Source organism: Medicago truncatula, chromosome 6 (genome assembly GCF_003473485.1).
Source record: "Medicago truncatula cultivar Jemalong A17 chromosome 6, MtrunA17r5.0-ANR, whole genome shotgun sequence".
In the NCBI taxonomy this organism is placed as follows: Eukaryota; Viridiplantae; Streptophyta; class Magnoliopsida; order Fabales; family Fabaceae; genus Medicago; species Medicago truncatula.
In genome coordinates, this window is record NC_053047.1 from 35,098,003 (window position 1) to 35,111,832 (window position 13,830).

Here is a 13,830-nt window from a genome sequence, read left to right on the forward strand (position 1 = left end):
AAAATTTTAACTAAAAAAAAACTAATATATAATTTTTCATCATATTTCAATACAATGTTTTCATTTTAATTTCTTTAACAAGAGTCTCAAACACATTCCTTTGCATTTCCGATTTTATATTACCCCAAAGCATCTCAATGGGGGACATATGTTTCTTTGCTCACTATTTTATCCTTTTCATCATTTCATGGTACCCCCACCCACCACTTTCCCCCTATCAATTACGTTTCAACTTTTTCTTTAGTGAAAATCATTGAAGAACCATTATTTTTGTTGCCCTCGTGCCACGTCATTAATTGTCCCAAAAAATTAGAAAACTTGAAAGGGAGTAACTGTTATATACTACCTCCGTCCCCAATTATAAGACCCTTTTGAGAATTTTTTTTTTCTTTTTTATAAGATCTCTTTGGTATTTCCAAGTACATTAATTATTTCTTTACCAACATATCTTTATTTATTTTGCATCTTTTTCTTCAATCAACAATAAATATTTTGTTGAAAACATAAATTAACTCTCTCTCTTAAGGATAAAATTGTAAAAACAACAGTAATTATATACAAATTTAATACTACAACCAACTTCTTAATCTCCGTAATTTTTATAAAAGACTCCTATATATAGGGACTGACAGTTCCAATTCTCCTTTTTCTATAGCCGTCGTGTGGACCAGTCACAATAATCATACCACCCACATGTAAGAAACTTCCTTCCTATTTCCTATCTTCTATACAATAACCATCACTTTTTCTACCTCCTCTTTCCATGTAATGTCTGTAAAGCAATGTGAATGTCTTAAAAGAAGAAGAAAAAAAAGGTACAGTTTGTGGGAAGCATAATGTGATTAGACCTCAAAAATCATATAGCATAAAAACAATAAATAATAATTCTCTTTTTTAAAGTAACTTATGTCCTACTTTTCATTGGTAATTTTTTAATCATAAAGGTTGGAAAAAGAAATAATGATATTTAGAAATTTAGACATACAAATCAAACAGTTTAATAAGTAATGCTGTGAATTATGGAACCTAACTCATCTTTATAAAATCAATTTATAAAACGAGGAGTTTCCTTCTTTATATAAACTCTTCTCAAGAATTTTATCTATCCGTTGTGGGACTAAATCCACTGTGTTTTGGCTGCTAACATTCCTATCTTTTGTAAAACAATGTGGGGGGCCTAAAAATCCTAAAAATCAAACTGGTGCTCCCTCCGTTCCTTTTTACCAACTTTTTTTTTTCTCTTGTCTATTTCCGCGTGGGTTGTGGTCCCAGAAAGACTACCTTATAAATTTAAAATTCAACCCTTTAGATGTTAGTGTTCTTCTTTCTCCCTAACTTTAAAATTAACAATTCCTTTACTTTTCTGATATCTTTTTTGTTATATTGCAATCACGTTCTCCATAATTTTTTCTATTTATCTAAAGAGACATTATGGTTTTTTATTTAGTTAAAGACTATCACCTAGTACGACTTCCTTCCCATTTCATATCTTCGGTAAAGTAAAAAAGTATCATTTTTCCTACATCATTCTTCCATGTAATTTTTTAGTCTCAGCAAGAATAGATTTGATGTGATCTTATAATAAGCAAGAACTAAGAAGTCACATAAGTGATAACTCTAAATTTCTAGACTTTAAATAGATAACTCTAAATCAAAATACTCATTAAATTATGGTTTCTAGTTCAAATTTGCTGAATGGTCTCTAGTTTTAAATTTGGAAGCCCCTCTATATGTGAGGAAATTTATTTGGGTGTATATTAATTGTTTTTTTTACGAACTATAATAAAGCTTGTAAAAAAAAATACTTTACCTTCAAAATTGTGTTCAATGTGGGGATTATGGTGAAAATACTTGACATATTTTTGTTACTTTTCTAATTGCTACAGAGACTTGAAGAGGTTTAAGTGTATGGATTTGATTGAACCATATATTATGACAGTTGATGGTATTGTTAATTGATTTTTTTACTGTTGCAAACAAATTGCATATGGTAAAAAGCATATAGTATGTGGTGTCAACAATTTGATTATTTTTCAAAAAATAAAATGTTGAGTCATCATCATAATCTTGTGTTTGAGTCTCCAAAATACCGGGTCAATATCACATACTTATGAGACTTGAGAGGTCAAAAGTACAATTAAACCTAAATCATATTGCTCAGTCTTTTGTGTTTGAGTCTCCATTATTTCTGATGTGTTGGAAAAAGAAAGGTTGACTTGAAGTCAACATCAGAATGAAGTAAGTAACCATCACTTTTCCTACATCCTCCTGCCATGTAATTTCCATAAAGCAATGTAAATGTCTTAAAGAAAAAGAATGGAAAAAAGGTATAAGTTTGAGGGAAACATCAATATGAAAAGGACCTAAAAAATCATAAAGCTTAAAAACAGTACCTAAAGGGATCAAAACGTTGATTCTTAATCCCATTGTAAACTAGTTTGTCAACAACACTCCTATAAGCATGGTTGTAAACTTTTTTTTTTACTGGAGCATGGTCGTAAACTTAAGCAAGTATAAACAGCAAATTCCAAAAATATTTTAGAATGCATCATATCTAACACTAGATCACATTATATCTGAACAATAGCAGTTCATTAAGTCGGATTCTAGAGAACAAAGGTCACGACTCTTGCAAAAGGATGTCATAAATGTCGGTTCTTTATCACACATTACTTCTTCTAGATCAAAGCGATCTTTCCTAGTAAGGACAGAGTAGTTTGAGAAATCCATCCAACCATAACCTTTTTGACCTGGTACACTACATAAAATGATGTCAAATCATTTTCATATAAGTTAAGTTGCATTCAAATAAGCTATAAGTCGATTTAAAACAAGTCTCACAAGTGCTTCTATCAGTTTATAAGCTCAAATAAGTCAATAGAAACAAACCCTAAATAGTTAATTAAGATTCAAAATTCCATTAAATGCATGATTAGGCCTGACAGCACCAAATTGACTACAGAAACAGCAATAACTAAAATCATAACCAAAACCATTAACTAAAAAAACAAGAACATAAACTGAGATAAAATGAATTTCACTTAAGAGTTATTTATGAGTGTCCATTGAGAAGAAACAGGAGCAAGAAGTGTGAAACTTCCTTATGTATATCCGTGTGAACCAATAACACAATAAAATAATTTTACCAACTCTTTCTTTTTTCTCTTGTCTATTTCCGCGTGGGTTGTGGTCCCAATTAAAATCAACCCTTTAGGTGTTAGTTTTCTGTCTCCTTGACTTTAATATTAATAATTCCTTATCTTTTTTCTCTTGTTTTGGATTTTTTTTTTTTTGGGAAATGTTAACCAGACCAGTGCCCCGGAGAACCGGTTAACATGATCCAATTTTTTTATATTTCAATGACTTTGTCCATAATTTTTCTGTTTATCTAAAGAGACATTAAGGTTTCACTGTTATAGAAAAAATGAATGAGACAATTATTTTGGATTAAAATGATATATTGTGTGGCTCTCTGCTTTTATTTAGTTAAGTAAGTAAGCATCACTTTTCCTACATCATTCTTCCTTCCATGCCATTTCTTAATCCCATTGTAAACTATTTTGTCAACAAGAATAGCACACTCCTATCAGATTTTGGCATCCTTTTCCATACCCTCTCTATTCCTTCTACCGTTCCATACAACCCAAATATTAATTAATTTACATAATTATTACAATATTATGTAGTGCAATCAATCAAAATTTTATTGATATCAAAGCTAAAGATTAATTGAAGATTGTTGTATCGTCATTTAACATAATCATGCAATCAACAATCATTGAACAACAAAAGTTAGCTACATCAATTTCCTGATATTTGCTTTTCCATTTCACTTCAATATATATTTAAGAGCGTGTAGACATTTAAATGCATTATCCTACAAGTACTTCTACAATGGTATTGATTTTACAAGCTATAAGCATGGTTTTAAATTTTTGTAAATCAGGTTAAATACCATTTATCGATGTTAAAATTTCGTGTGTGATTTACTTCTCAATATGTTAATAGGTCAGACTTCAGACATCAAGAGTCAATAGATGTCTCTTCTTAGCAGCAATCCCCATGGAAATTTTGTCAAACAATTAAGGAAGTTTTTGACGAAAGTTACAATTTCTGAAGGTAATTGACTATTTGCTCAAATAAGAAGTTGAAGGTTCATTTAAAAGACTATTTTAATAAAAAAAATCTTTAAGATTTTAAAAGACTGTGTGAGATTTTATTGATTCTGTGAGATTTTAAAAGACTTTCTATATAAAAGACTTATTTTTGATCCAACTGTACTAATATAACAATGACTTATTTTTTATGCTATTTTACATTATACTAACTATTTTAGATTATTCACTGTTAATTTTACAATTATAAATGTTGGAAAAAGAAAGATTGAGTTGAGGGGAACATCTGAATGGATTGAAAGATTAGGTAATGATATTTAGGAATTAAACAGCATAATATCCTTGTTAAACTTGCCAGCTATTTTTCACTTTTTTTTTTTTGGTTCAACACTTGTAGCAAGTGGGAAACTTCCTTCCCATTTCATATGTCTGTAAAGTAACACTATCACTTTCCCTACATCTTTCTTCTATGTAATTTCTTAAAAGCAATGTGAATGTCTTAAAAAAAGGTTTTAATGATAAATAATTAGTGTTATAGAACCCAACTTAAAAAATCATTTCATGGCACCCACCCACCACTCTGCCCCCTGTCATATGCACATGGCAGTAGTCATGTCACAAATTTTGGCATCTTTTTCCTAACTGCTCCGGGTTTAACGTAATTGACATGGTTAACTTAGCGATACTACTTTTTCAAGGTTCACAGCTCCAGATAATTTCGTCCAAAGCTTTCAAGCTTAATTTCCCTGGAGGCCGACTATGGCCTCTATTAGAGAAAACCGGACAGACCGCAATGTTAGTGTCCATTGTATGCTAGTTGTAGATAAAATGAAAACTAACATCAGAATGTGAGCAGAAATCCACAAACTATAACAAATTTATGAAGTAAACTTCCCCTCCTGATTCACTGTTAAATTTATGAAACTCATGTATAAGTTGGCTTTGAGTTGTTCACTCACTATTAACAAATGTTCCTTCCTGCAGTGCAACAAAGGAATGAAAAGTGATAAGTAAGATGATTACTTGAATCGATATATCTAAAACTTATGACCTAAATGGTATGTGAAACTTCCTGGCCACTTTGAATAGCCGTGTGGACCAATCACATACTAAATATAACTGTACTACCGCCTCTTCTTGCTAATTTCTTCGATCAATGTGATTACCGTTCAACTTATGGTTTCCCAAATTTACAAGTACTTCTACAATACTGTTGATTTTACAAGTGATAAGCACGGTTGTAAACTTAAGTAAATAAAAACAGAAAACTCCAGAGAACAAAACTCACCACTCTTGCAAAAGGATCTCATAAATGTTGGTTCTTAGATTTAGTTTTTATCATGAATTACTTCCTCTAAATCAGAAAGCTTCCAGTAAGGACAGACTTTAGACTGAGAAATCCATCCAACCATATCAGTTTTGATCTTGTACGCAAAAAGCAAATATGTGGAGCTGCATAAGGATCATGTGCAATGTTCATTTCATATCCAATGTAGCAATGCCACAGTACAACTGAATTGCAAAGCATATCATTACTCACTGCCATTTCAAACAAGCCACAGATTCTGTGGTTTGAGCCACCTATAGACATCTCGTATGACAATGCAAAAAGCTAGACAACTATAGATGGTTTCTGTCAATGTACACTAAAAGAAGAAATGAATGGTTAGTCAATAGTTAGAGAAAAGTTGCTAACATTACTGACAGGACAGTCTGAAATTGCCATAAACACCATTATACAGAAAACCAAAAACCTAGCTTGCTACAATTGTAAAAAGAAAATGTTCATTCAAAATGAGAAAAAATAAGATTCATTTCATCAGATAATAGTAAATTAATTTTTCAGCAAAAAGACTTTGAATCTATTAAGTTATGGAATTTCATTTCTCTTTTTGATGTACAAAACTAAAACATTATGAGACACGATATAAGATGAAGTTTCAATCTGATAAGGGTGTTATGTGGGTTGTTCGTGAGTTGCAAAATTTTATTATATTCATTAAATGTAATTAACCATATATTTGAATTGCATAAAGTAATCCAAATTGATGTTGAAATTGTTGTTAGATTTTGTGTCAATAACACAGCTCTAACACAATCAAATACGTATACGCCAGAAGCCACCACGACATACCAACTAAAAATGGTGTTATCTAGCAATTAACAAGCATCTCTGTCAAATATGGAAGGTAAAGAAATCTAATACTTTGAACCAGCACTGACTCAGACTCTTAACTCGGAACAAGAATAATCCTAGCTTCTGAATTTACAAGTGAGACATCTTCTCACCATAGAAGAAGTTAATGAATTGGGACACCAAATATATCCTGGTTAAGCTTCATGAAGCGAACAGGGCTTCATTAGCATGGGCATACATCTTTGTAACCACTGAATATATGTGGTTTGTGCCGGGCAATACAATTCTGTAAGGAATTTATAATAAAAATCATCATCACATATTACTAACAACAAAAATAATTACCCAGAAAAACATGTACTTCTACAAGCAAGTAAAACATAGAAATTTATTATCCAAGGTTGCCATCCAGAATTTACATGTACTTCTACATGTATTGATTCTACAAGCTAATCCTTGCTTGTAAACATACAGTAATGAAAGCATCAAATTCAAACAATATCTGCAGCACAAACATCCTCCACAAAACCTTACATCAGGTCTCACTATATCAATACCAGAGCACCGTAGTTTGATTCTTAAGAACGGAAGTCGTGACTCATGCAAAAGGATCTTATAAATGTCGGTTGTCAGATTCAGTTCTTTATCCCACATTACTTCCTGTACATCAGAAAGCTCATTACCATAGTTGCTTCAACCTGGTATGCACATTTTACATAAATCAAATAATAATAATAGTAATTACTCACAATATAGCAGCAAAAACTTTAGTGTAGAAACACTCTTCACATTCAGCAGAAAACATATCCATTTCTCCGTTATAGCTTAGAAACAGTGGAGAGATATCTCCATAGTCCTTTTAAGTTCTACTAAATATCTATGTCGAAAGTCAAAACACCTAGTAAACAGTGATTTTTTTTTTGCACATTTTTGGGGAGAGGGAACAATATTTTAGCATTAGAGAAGTAATCTAAAACACAAATGAAGATACGTCGAGATGCAGAAGGATCATGTCAATGTTCCATTCACAATACCCAATGTAAAACTGAGATGTTAAGCATATCATTACCCAATACCCTTTCGTACAAGCCATAGATTCTGTGGTGTGAACCATCTCTACACATCTCGAATGACAACGCCGAAAGCCAGACAACTACAGATGGTTTCCTGACAATATACAGTCAAAGAAGAATGAATACTTGGTTTATAAATAGAGAAAATATGACCTGAAAAGAAAATATGTCATAGAAACAGGGAGTGTTCAGTCAAAATGAGATAATAAGGGAAATATTAAAGCATGAGAAATGTAAGAAAAAGGTTAAGGAGCAGCAGATACAAGTAAATCAATGTAATGCTTGAAAGTACAAAACTAAAACTTAGTTATAAAGTTCATAAAACAAAATTTTTATTTTAATTCATCCATTTGCTAGATCAAAAACAAAATTTAATGTTGTTTTCTTATACTATAAATTTTCCACCACAGATGCCATGTTTTTGCAATTTTGAACTTGATATAAACGATGATATAAGATGAAGTTTAACTTGACCTGTTGGACAAAAGCTACATATATAGATTAACAGTATTCATACTCCCTAAGAAATGACAAGTTATGCATATTCAGAAATATATTACTTTGGGATAATAACCAATTTCTTTTTCAAAAGATCTTTCACAAAGATTATGATTAAAAGCATTTATGCTTTCAAAGTATTAGGATCTTAATCTTACTTGTAACAACATTCTTTTAGGATCTGTTGCAATTTATTAGACATTGTGTGAAAGTTGCCAAACTCCACTACACCTTTTAAAAATTCTGGACCAAAGGGATTCAGCTGAAGGCTGTGAGAGATGGATTCCAAGCATCCTTATGTGACAGCTACGTATTCTCCTTTCTGCAGGTCACAAGCATTCAAATAGATGTGATAAGTAACACAATATACAGTTATGCTGCAATAGAAAAGACTCACGTTGATTACCCGACAAAATGTTTTATATTCAAGCATTTAGCTCAATGTAAACCTCATGTGTTATTAAGTAATGTTTCAATTGTAATCACGTTATACTTCACATCAAAGTTACAATATGACAGTCTATTAATTGAACTACAGCACTTGCAAACTATGTTTAAAAATTCAGTGGTTTCAAAATTCGACATTATGAACCATATGAAAAACCATCCTCCCTATGAAGCATGACACCGGACTCGACACTTACATGTAATCGCATGTGTCGAACACAAACACTTGTTGGGCACCAGACATGCTTCAATGAGAATTGTTTGTGCTACAAAACATCCTGCACATTAAATTCAAACAATATTTTAGACTGCAACAATGCAAAAGTTTAAACAGAAAACCACAAACCTGTGATTAATTGAGAGAATCTAGGTCCGGTGCTCCTTTTGTTTTCTGAATCTAGCCCTGAATTTAGGATGCACCCAAATCTTTTTCTGAAGATTTATACGGATTGAAAATTTATTTCGTTTCCGTTTCTTTTGTGATAATGAAGCATTGAGATATTCATTTGATTTTGTCTTTCTAATATAAGGATTGATAAATACCACATTCTCCTCCTCCGTGTTGCTTTTCTCTTTCCACACGTGGATTCCCATTTGTGCATTTCTGAATATTATATTGTCACGATCCTTCAACTTAAATTCCACATGGATCCATTCATTTTTCAAAAGTCCTTTGTCCATTATATACTCAAATTGTCTTTTACTGAGTTCATTCAATTTCGGGGTATGAAACAAATTTGTATGCTTAAGGTACACATAGCTAAAGCGGTGACAATAATCTATCTTCATATTCATTCACAAAACAATTGACTCTTGTGACAGCCGACCAATTATTGCCTTCTGTAGGAATACAAATATAAGTCATAGAAGGGATTTCTTTACGAAACCAGAAAGAAATTGTGTCTCCCCTGCTTTGGTGCTCAAACCAATCTGGTATCCCCTCTGTTCCGTTTGGGAAATAAAAATAAGTGCATCGAGCCTCATGTAGTTCCTGTTAGTGTATATGAAATACAAATATATATTACACATTATCAAATATAAATATATATGAAATACTATAGTGCAATAAAAAACAACAACAAACCTGATTCATTAACATTCTTCTACTTGATGAACTCAATGATTCACATCCATAAGCATCAACCACTTCAAGATTTGGTGGAATCCCTCTAATTTCCTCAAGAGATTTGCAATCATACAAATTAATATGACTAAGATGGTGACACTATAGAATACATTCTATCATTATGTTTTGGGAACCTCAGCATTCCAAATTCCCGTACTGATAACTCATCAAGTTCACTGAGATTTTGAAATGAAGATGGCAATTCTCGTATGGAAGTATACCAAAACCAAATCTTGTCTATATTTGTCATCTTGCATAATAATTTTGGAAAACTTTTGAGACTATAACAACAAGAAAGCTTCAATTCTTTAAGAGATGCCAACCCTAAAGGTGGAAAACGTTTGAGCGTCCTGCAACCAAATGCACTTAACCTTTCAAGTTTATTTAGGTGTCCAATCGAATTGTGAATTGTAATTAAATTCTTACAATATTCAAATGATAACTTTTCTAAATTTGAAAGCCCTGAGACATCGGGTATATGTGTTAAATATTCACAATGGTCCAATATCAAGATTGTCATATCCTGGAACTTCTGCATAAACACAAAGGAAGAAACTATAAATAAATTAAAAAGCAAACACTATACTTTCATAGTGATTTCTTTTCTGTTGCTGAAAAAGAAATCATTGTACATTATAAATATATACAGTTAGAAAATGATTTTATTTCACTTGCCTTGCTTAAAATACTAGACGATAGAGACTTTGATAAACATCCTTCCCATTTCAATGCTTTCAAACTGCTTCGAAGATACTTGAGACCTTTAGAACAATGGCCATTTTCAATAATAAGTGTTTTCAATCTTGTCATCTTTTTGAAGGCCTTTCCTTTCTTGTCTATTACAGATTCCATAGAGTGCAAATTCATACATATCATTTCAGTTTTACCAGTTCCCTGTTAACAAAAATAAAAATAAAAAATGCATCAACCACAATAAAAATCTGTTACAGAGAAATTTACATGTAATTAAGTGGAAAAATATACTAGTATGAGATGGTCATATTTAGTCCAAAATGAGCAAAGTTGTATTAAAACTAAATAACAAATTGAACATAGATATCAATCTTACGCACAGTGTTTTCTTTTAAAACATGAACTATATCATCTTGAGACCATAACCTGCTTCTTTCTCCAGGCTCTTTAGGTGATTCTTGTCGGACGACTTCTTTACCCATGACCTCTATCAATTCATGTAATGTCACTTTGATACCACTGAAACAGCACCAACTAATATTTATGAGAGACTTATCAACCAACACTCCAATGTGGCTTTCTATGGAATAACCATAATGAGCATGAAGTATCTGTTTGACTTTCTCCAATCTACATCCTTTGATGCAACAAGCAATATCCAAAAAGACACTCTGCTCCTCTTCTTCCAAAGCATCATAGCTGAGTCTAAGTATCTTTTGGATATCTTTATGTGGAATTCTTCCATACTTATCTAATGTAGACTCACATTCTGCAATACTCTTTCCAAACAAGTTAGAACCCACTACTTCTATCGCTAATGGAAGGCCAGAAGCATATACAACTGCACGCTTTAAAATGTCTTCATAACTTGAAGGAACTTTCTCATTTTTAAAAGCCTTCCACCTCAACAATTCAAGAGCTTCTGTCCCATTCAACTCTTCTACTGCATATGTTTTTTCTATCCCATGACAGTCTAGTAAGTGTTTATCTCGGGTGGTGATGATGACTCTGCTTCCAGGACCGAACCAATCAAGTCCTCCAGCCAAAGCATCTAGCTGATCCAGTTTGTCAACATCATCAAGAATCAAAAGAATCTTCTTTCCATGTAGCCTTTCCTTTATTTTAGGAATTCCTTCGCTAACACTTCCTAACTTAATTTCAAGTTGAAGTGTTTTTAAAAGGAGCTCCTGCTGGAGATTTTTCAAGTTATTTGAAGCTGAACTCTCTTTCACATTTTCAAGAAAACATGAGCATTCAAATTGATCAGCAATAAAGTTATAAATTGCTTTCGCAAGTGTTGATTTTCCCAAGCCTCCAATCCCATAAATTCCAACCATATGGACCCCATGATCAGATCCTTCATCAAGAAGCGATTTCACTTGTTGTACTCGAGACTGCAATCCAACAGGGTAAGTGGCAACATTTAAGGGCTGTCGACTGATCTTGTTGGAGATGTATTTGACTATCTTTCCAATAAGCTTGTATTCATATCTATTCATGTGCAATAAGATAAGTTAGTGTCTAACAACATCACAATCACATCCATGTACTAAGAATGTATTATACATTTCTAACTATTTCGACATATAAATAACTAATAGTACTTGTTTAAAACTGTATATAAAAAAGGTATTTCCCTTTTAACCTTTAAGATGAGATTATTGTAAAATTGAAGTTGAAGAAATAAAATAGAAAAGGGAAAAATAGGATTTAAGTAAAGTTGGGTACCCAGGAGGACTATCATGGTAGCCGGACAAGTTAGCAGCCTGGCTCAGAGCGTCTTTCCATCCCTGCAACCTCTCCATGTTTTTCGGATCATTTTGAAACCTCTTTTCATGCTCAGCCAATGCTTCACCATAACTACCTTTATGATGTCGCACATGAGAAGGATCCACACCAAAGAAAACAGGCAAAACAGGGCGACCCTTTGTCTTGTAGCAATGAATGATGTGGTCAAGTTCGTCCAAACAAAACGAAGAAGAGGCATAGTTGATAGAAAACACAGGAATAAAAATCCTAGACTCTTCAATGGCCTTGAGAAGTGATGGTGTGATTTCATTTCCTCTTTGAAGACCATTGTCATCAATGAAGGTGTTGATTCCCTTGTCAGTAAGAGCCTTGTAGAGATTGCCGGTGAAACCGTACCGAGTGTCACTTCCTCTGAAACTGAGGAATACTTGGTATTTGTAATCATAGGAAATTGAAGTGGAAGAGGAAGGTGATTGCATAGCCATGAGAATATGAATGAGAAGTTTTTGTGGTCTGTGAAGTCTTTGATAAGTAACTTTATAACTTATGAGAAAAGTTATGACAGAAATGGTATGTGAAACTTCCTATAGTCGTGTGGACCAATCATTGTACTACCACCTCTTCTTCTTGCTAATTTCTTCCATGTCATTACTGTTCATCTTTTGGACAAATCTTATTCTTCTGCTGCATGTAATTTTTCACTTTGTTACTTAATTAATCAGTGTCTTAAATTACATGAGCTTAAAATAAATACAAGCTATGCCATTCAAACATACAATTAAAGACAGTTAGTAATGAAAATATCAGAAAGTTTTGATCATAGTATAGATATGAAATATTATAGTTTCTATTTATTTTGAAAATATTACCACTTGAACCAAATGGTTAATTAACCATGCACACACAATTATTATTGTACATGTTTACGTTAAATGTTTAATTAGCTATCCAACAGAACTAATATAACAATGTCCTATTTTTCATGTTAATCTTACATTGTACTAACAGTTATAAATGTTGGAAAAATAATGACTGAGTTGACGGCAAAATCAGAATGGATAGAAATCAAACTTGGAAGCTATTTTTCACTGTTTTTTGGTTCTACACTTTTACCAAATGGGAACTGGGAAGCTTCCTTCCCTTTTCCTTCTTCCATGTAATTTCTTTAAAGCAATGTGAATGTCTTAAAAGAAGAAAAAGGTAAAAAATTATGTCTCCTTGTAATTGGGTAGAATGCTGTAACCTATAAGTAGCCAATCTAGTTGAATGCTGAAACTATAGCATCATTTTTAATGATAAATAATAAGTGTTATAGAACCCAACTTAAAAAAATGGATAAAACTAAACAATGAAAAAGTATATACTAGCAAAGTTTCATCCACAAATTTCTACTTGTGTAAACTTTCAGGTAACTATTGTCACTTTGTTTATCTAAAAAAAAAAAAAAATAGATAAAAATTGATTAATAAATAACTCATTAAGCTTGATCCCAAAAAAATAAACACCCACCCACCACTCTGCCCCCTGTCACATATGCACATGGCAGTAGGCATGTCACAAATTTTGGCATCTTTTTCATATGCTACAATATAAAGGTCATCAAAACTTCTAACCATATCCATATAAAAATAAACAAAATGAAGCTCCATTACACCATCAAGATACATTTTGGTTACTTCTAACCAAAGAAAAATAAGGAAAATTTGCATTTCAAATATCATCAAATGACATGTTAATTGAGTCTCACATTTGCTTTAACTTTGCTTCCAACAGTAGTAGTATCAACAGGACCCGGATTCCGTGCATTAATAATTGTTAATCTTGGCCCTTTGTGATCGGATGGTTCAGATTACAGATACATTAATTCGGTTGTCAACCATCTCAACCGTAGATTTAAATCAGACAGACTAGATTGGGAATCCATTTCCATATCAACTACATGAAAAACACTAATAAATAGACTAAAAGAATTATCCCACATCATGTACAACC

General features: G+C 32.3%; 1 protein-coding gene across 1 annotated transcript; it reads right to left on the reverse strand.

The window, feature by feature from the left end:
* Positions 1-6,613: 6,613 nt before the first annotated feature.
* LOC11417279 (disease resistance protein RPV1) lies at positions 6,614-12,507 on the reverse strand. Its single transcript, XM_024786099.2, has 8 exons — positions 11,818-12,507; positions 10,470-11,580; positions 10,072-10,290; positions 9,355-9,928; positions 8,468-9,261; positions 7,982-8,145; positions 7,322-7,419; positions 6,614-6,950 (listed from the first exon to the last, which is right to left on the reverse strand). The coding sequence occupies exons 1-4, from the start codon at positions 12,321-12,323 to the stop codon at positions 9,482-9,484; spliced, it is 2,283 nt and encodes a 760-aa protein (XP_024641867.1). The 5' UTR covers positions 12,324-12,507; the 3' UTR covers positions 6,614-6,950; positions 7,322-7,419; positions 7,982-8,145; positions 8,468-9,261; positions 9,355-9,481.
* Positions 12,508-13,830: the final 1,323 nt, after the last annotated feature.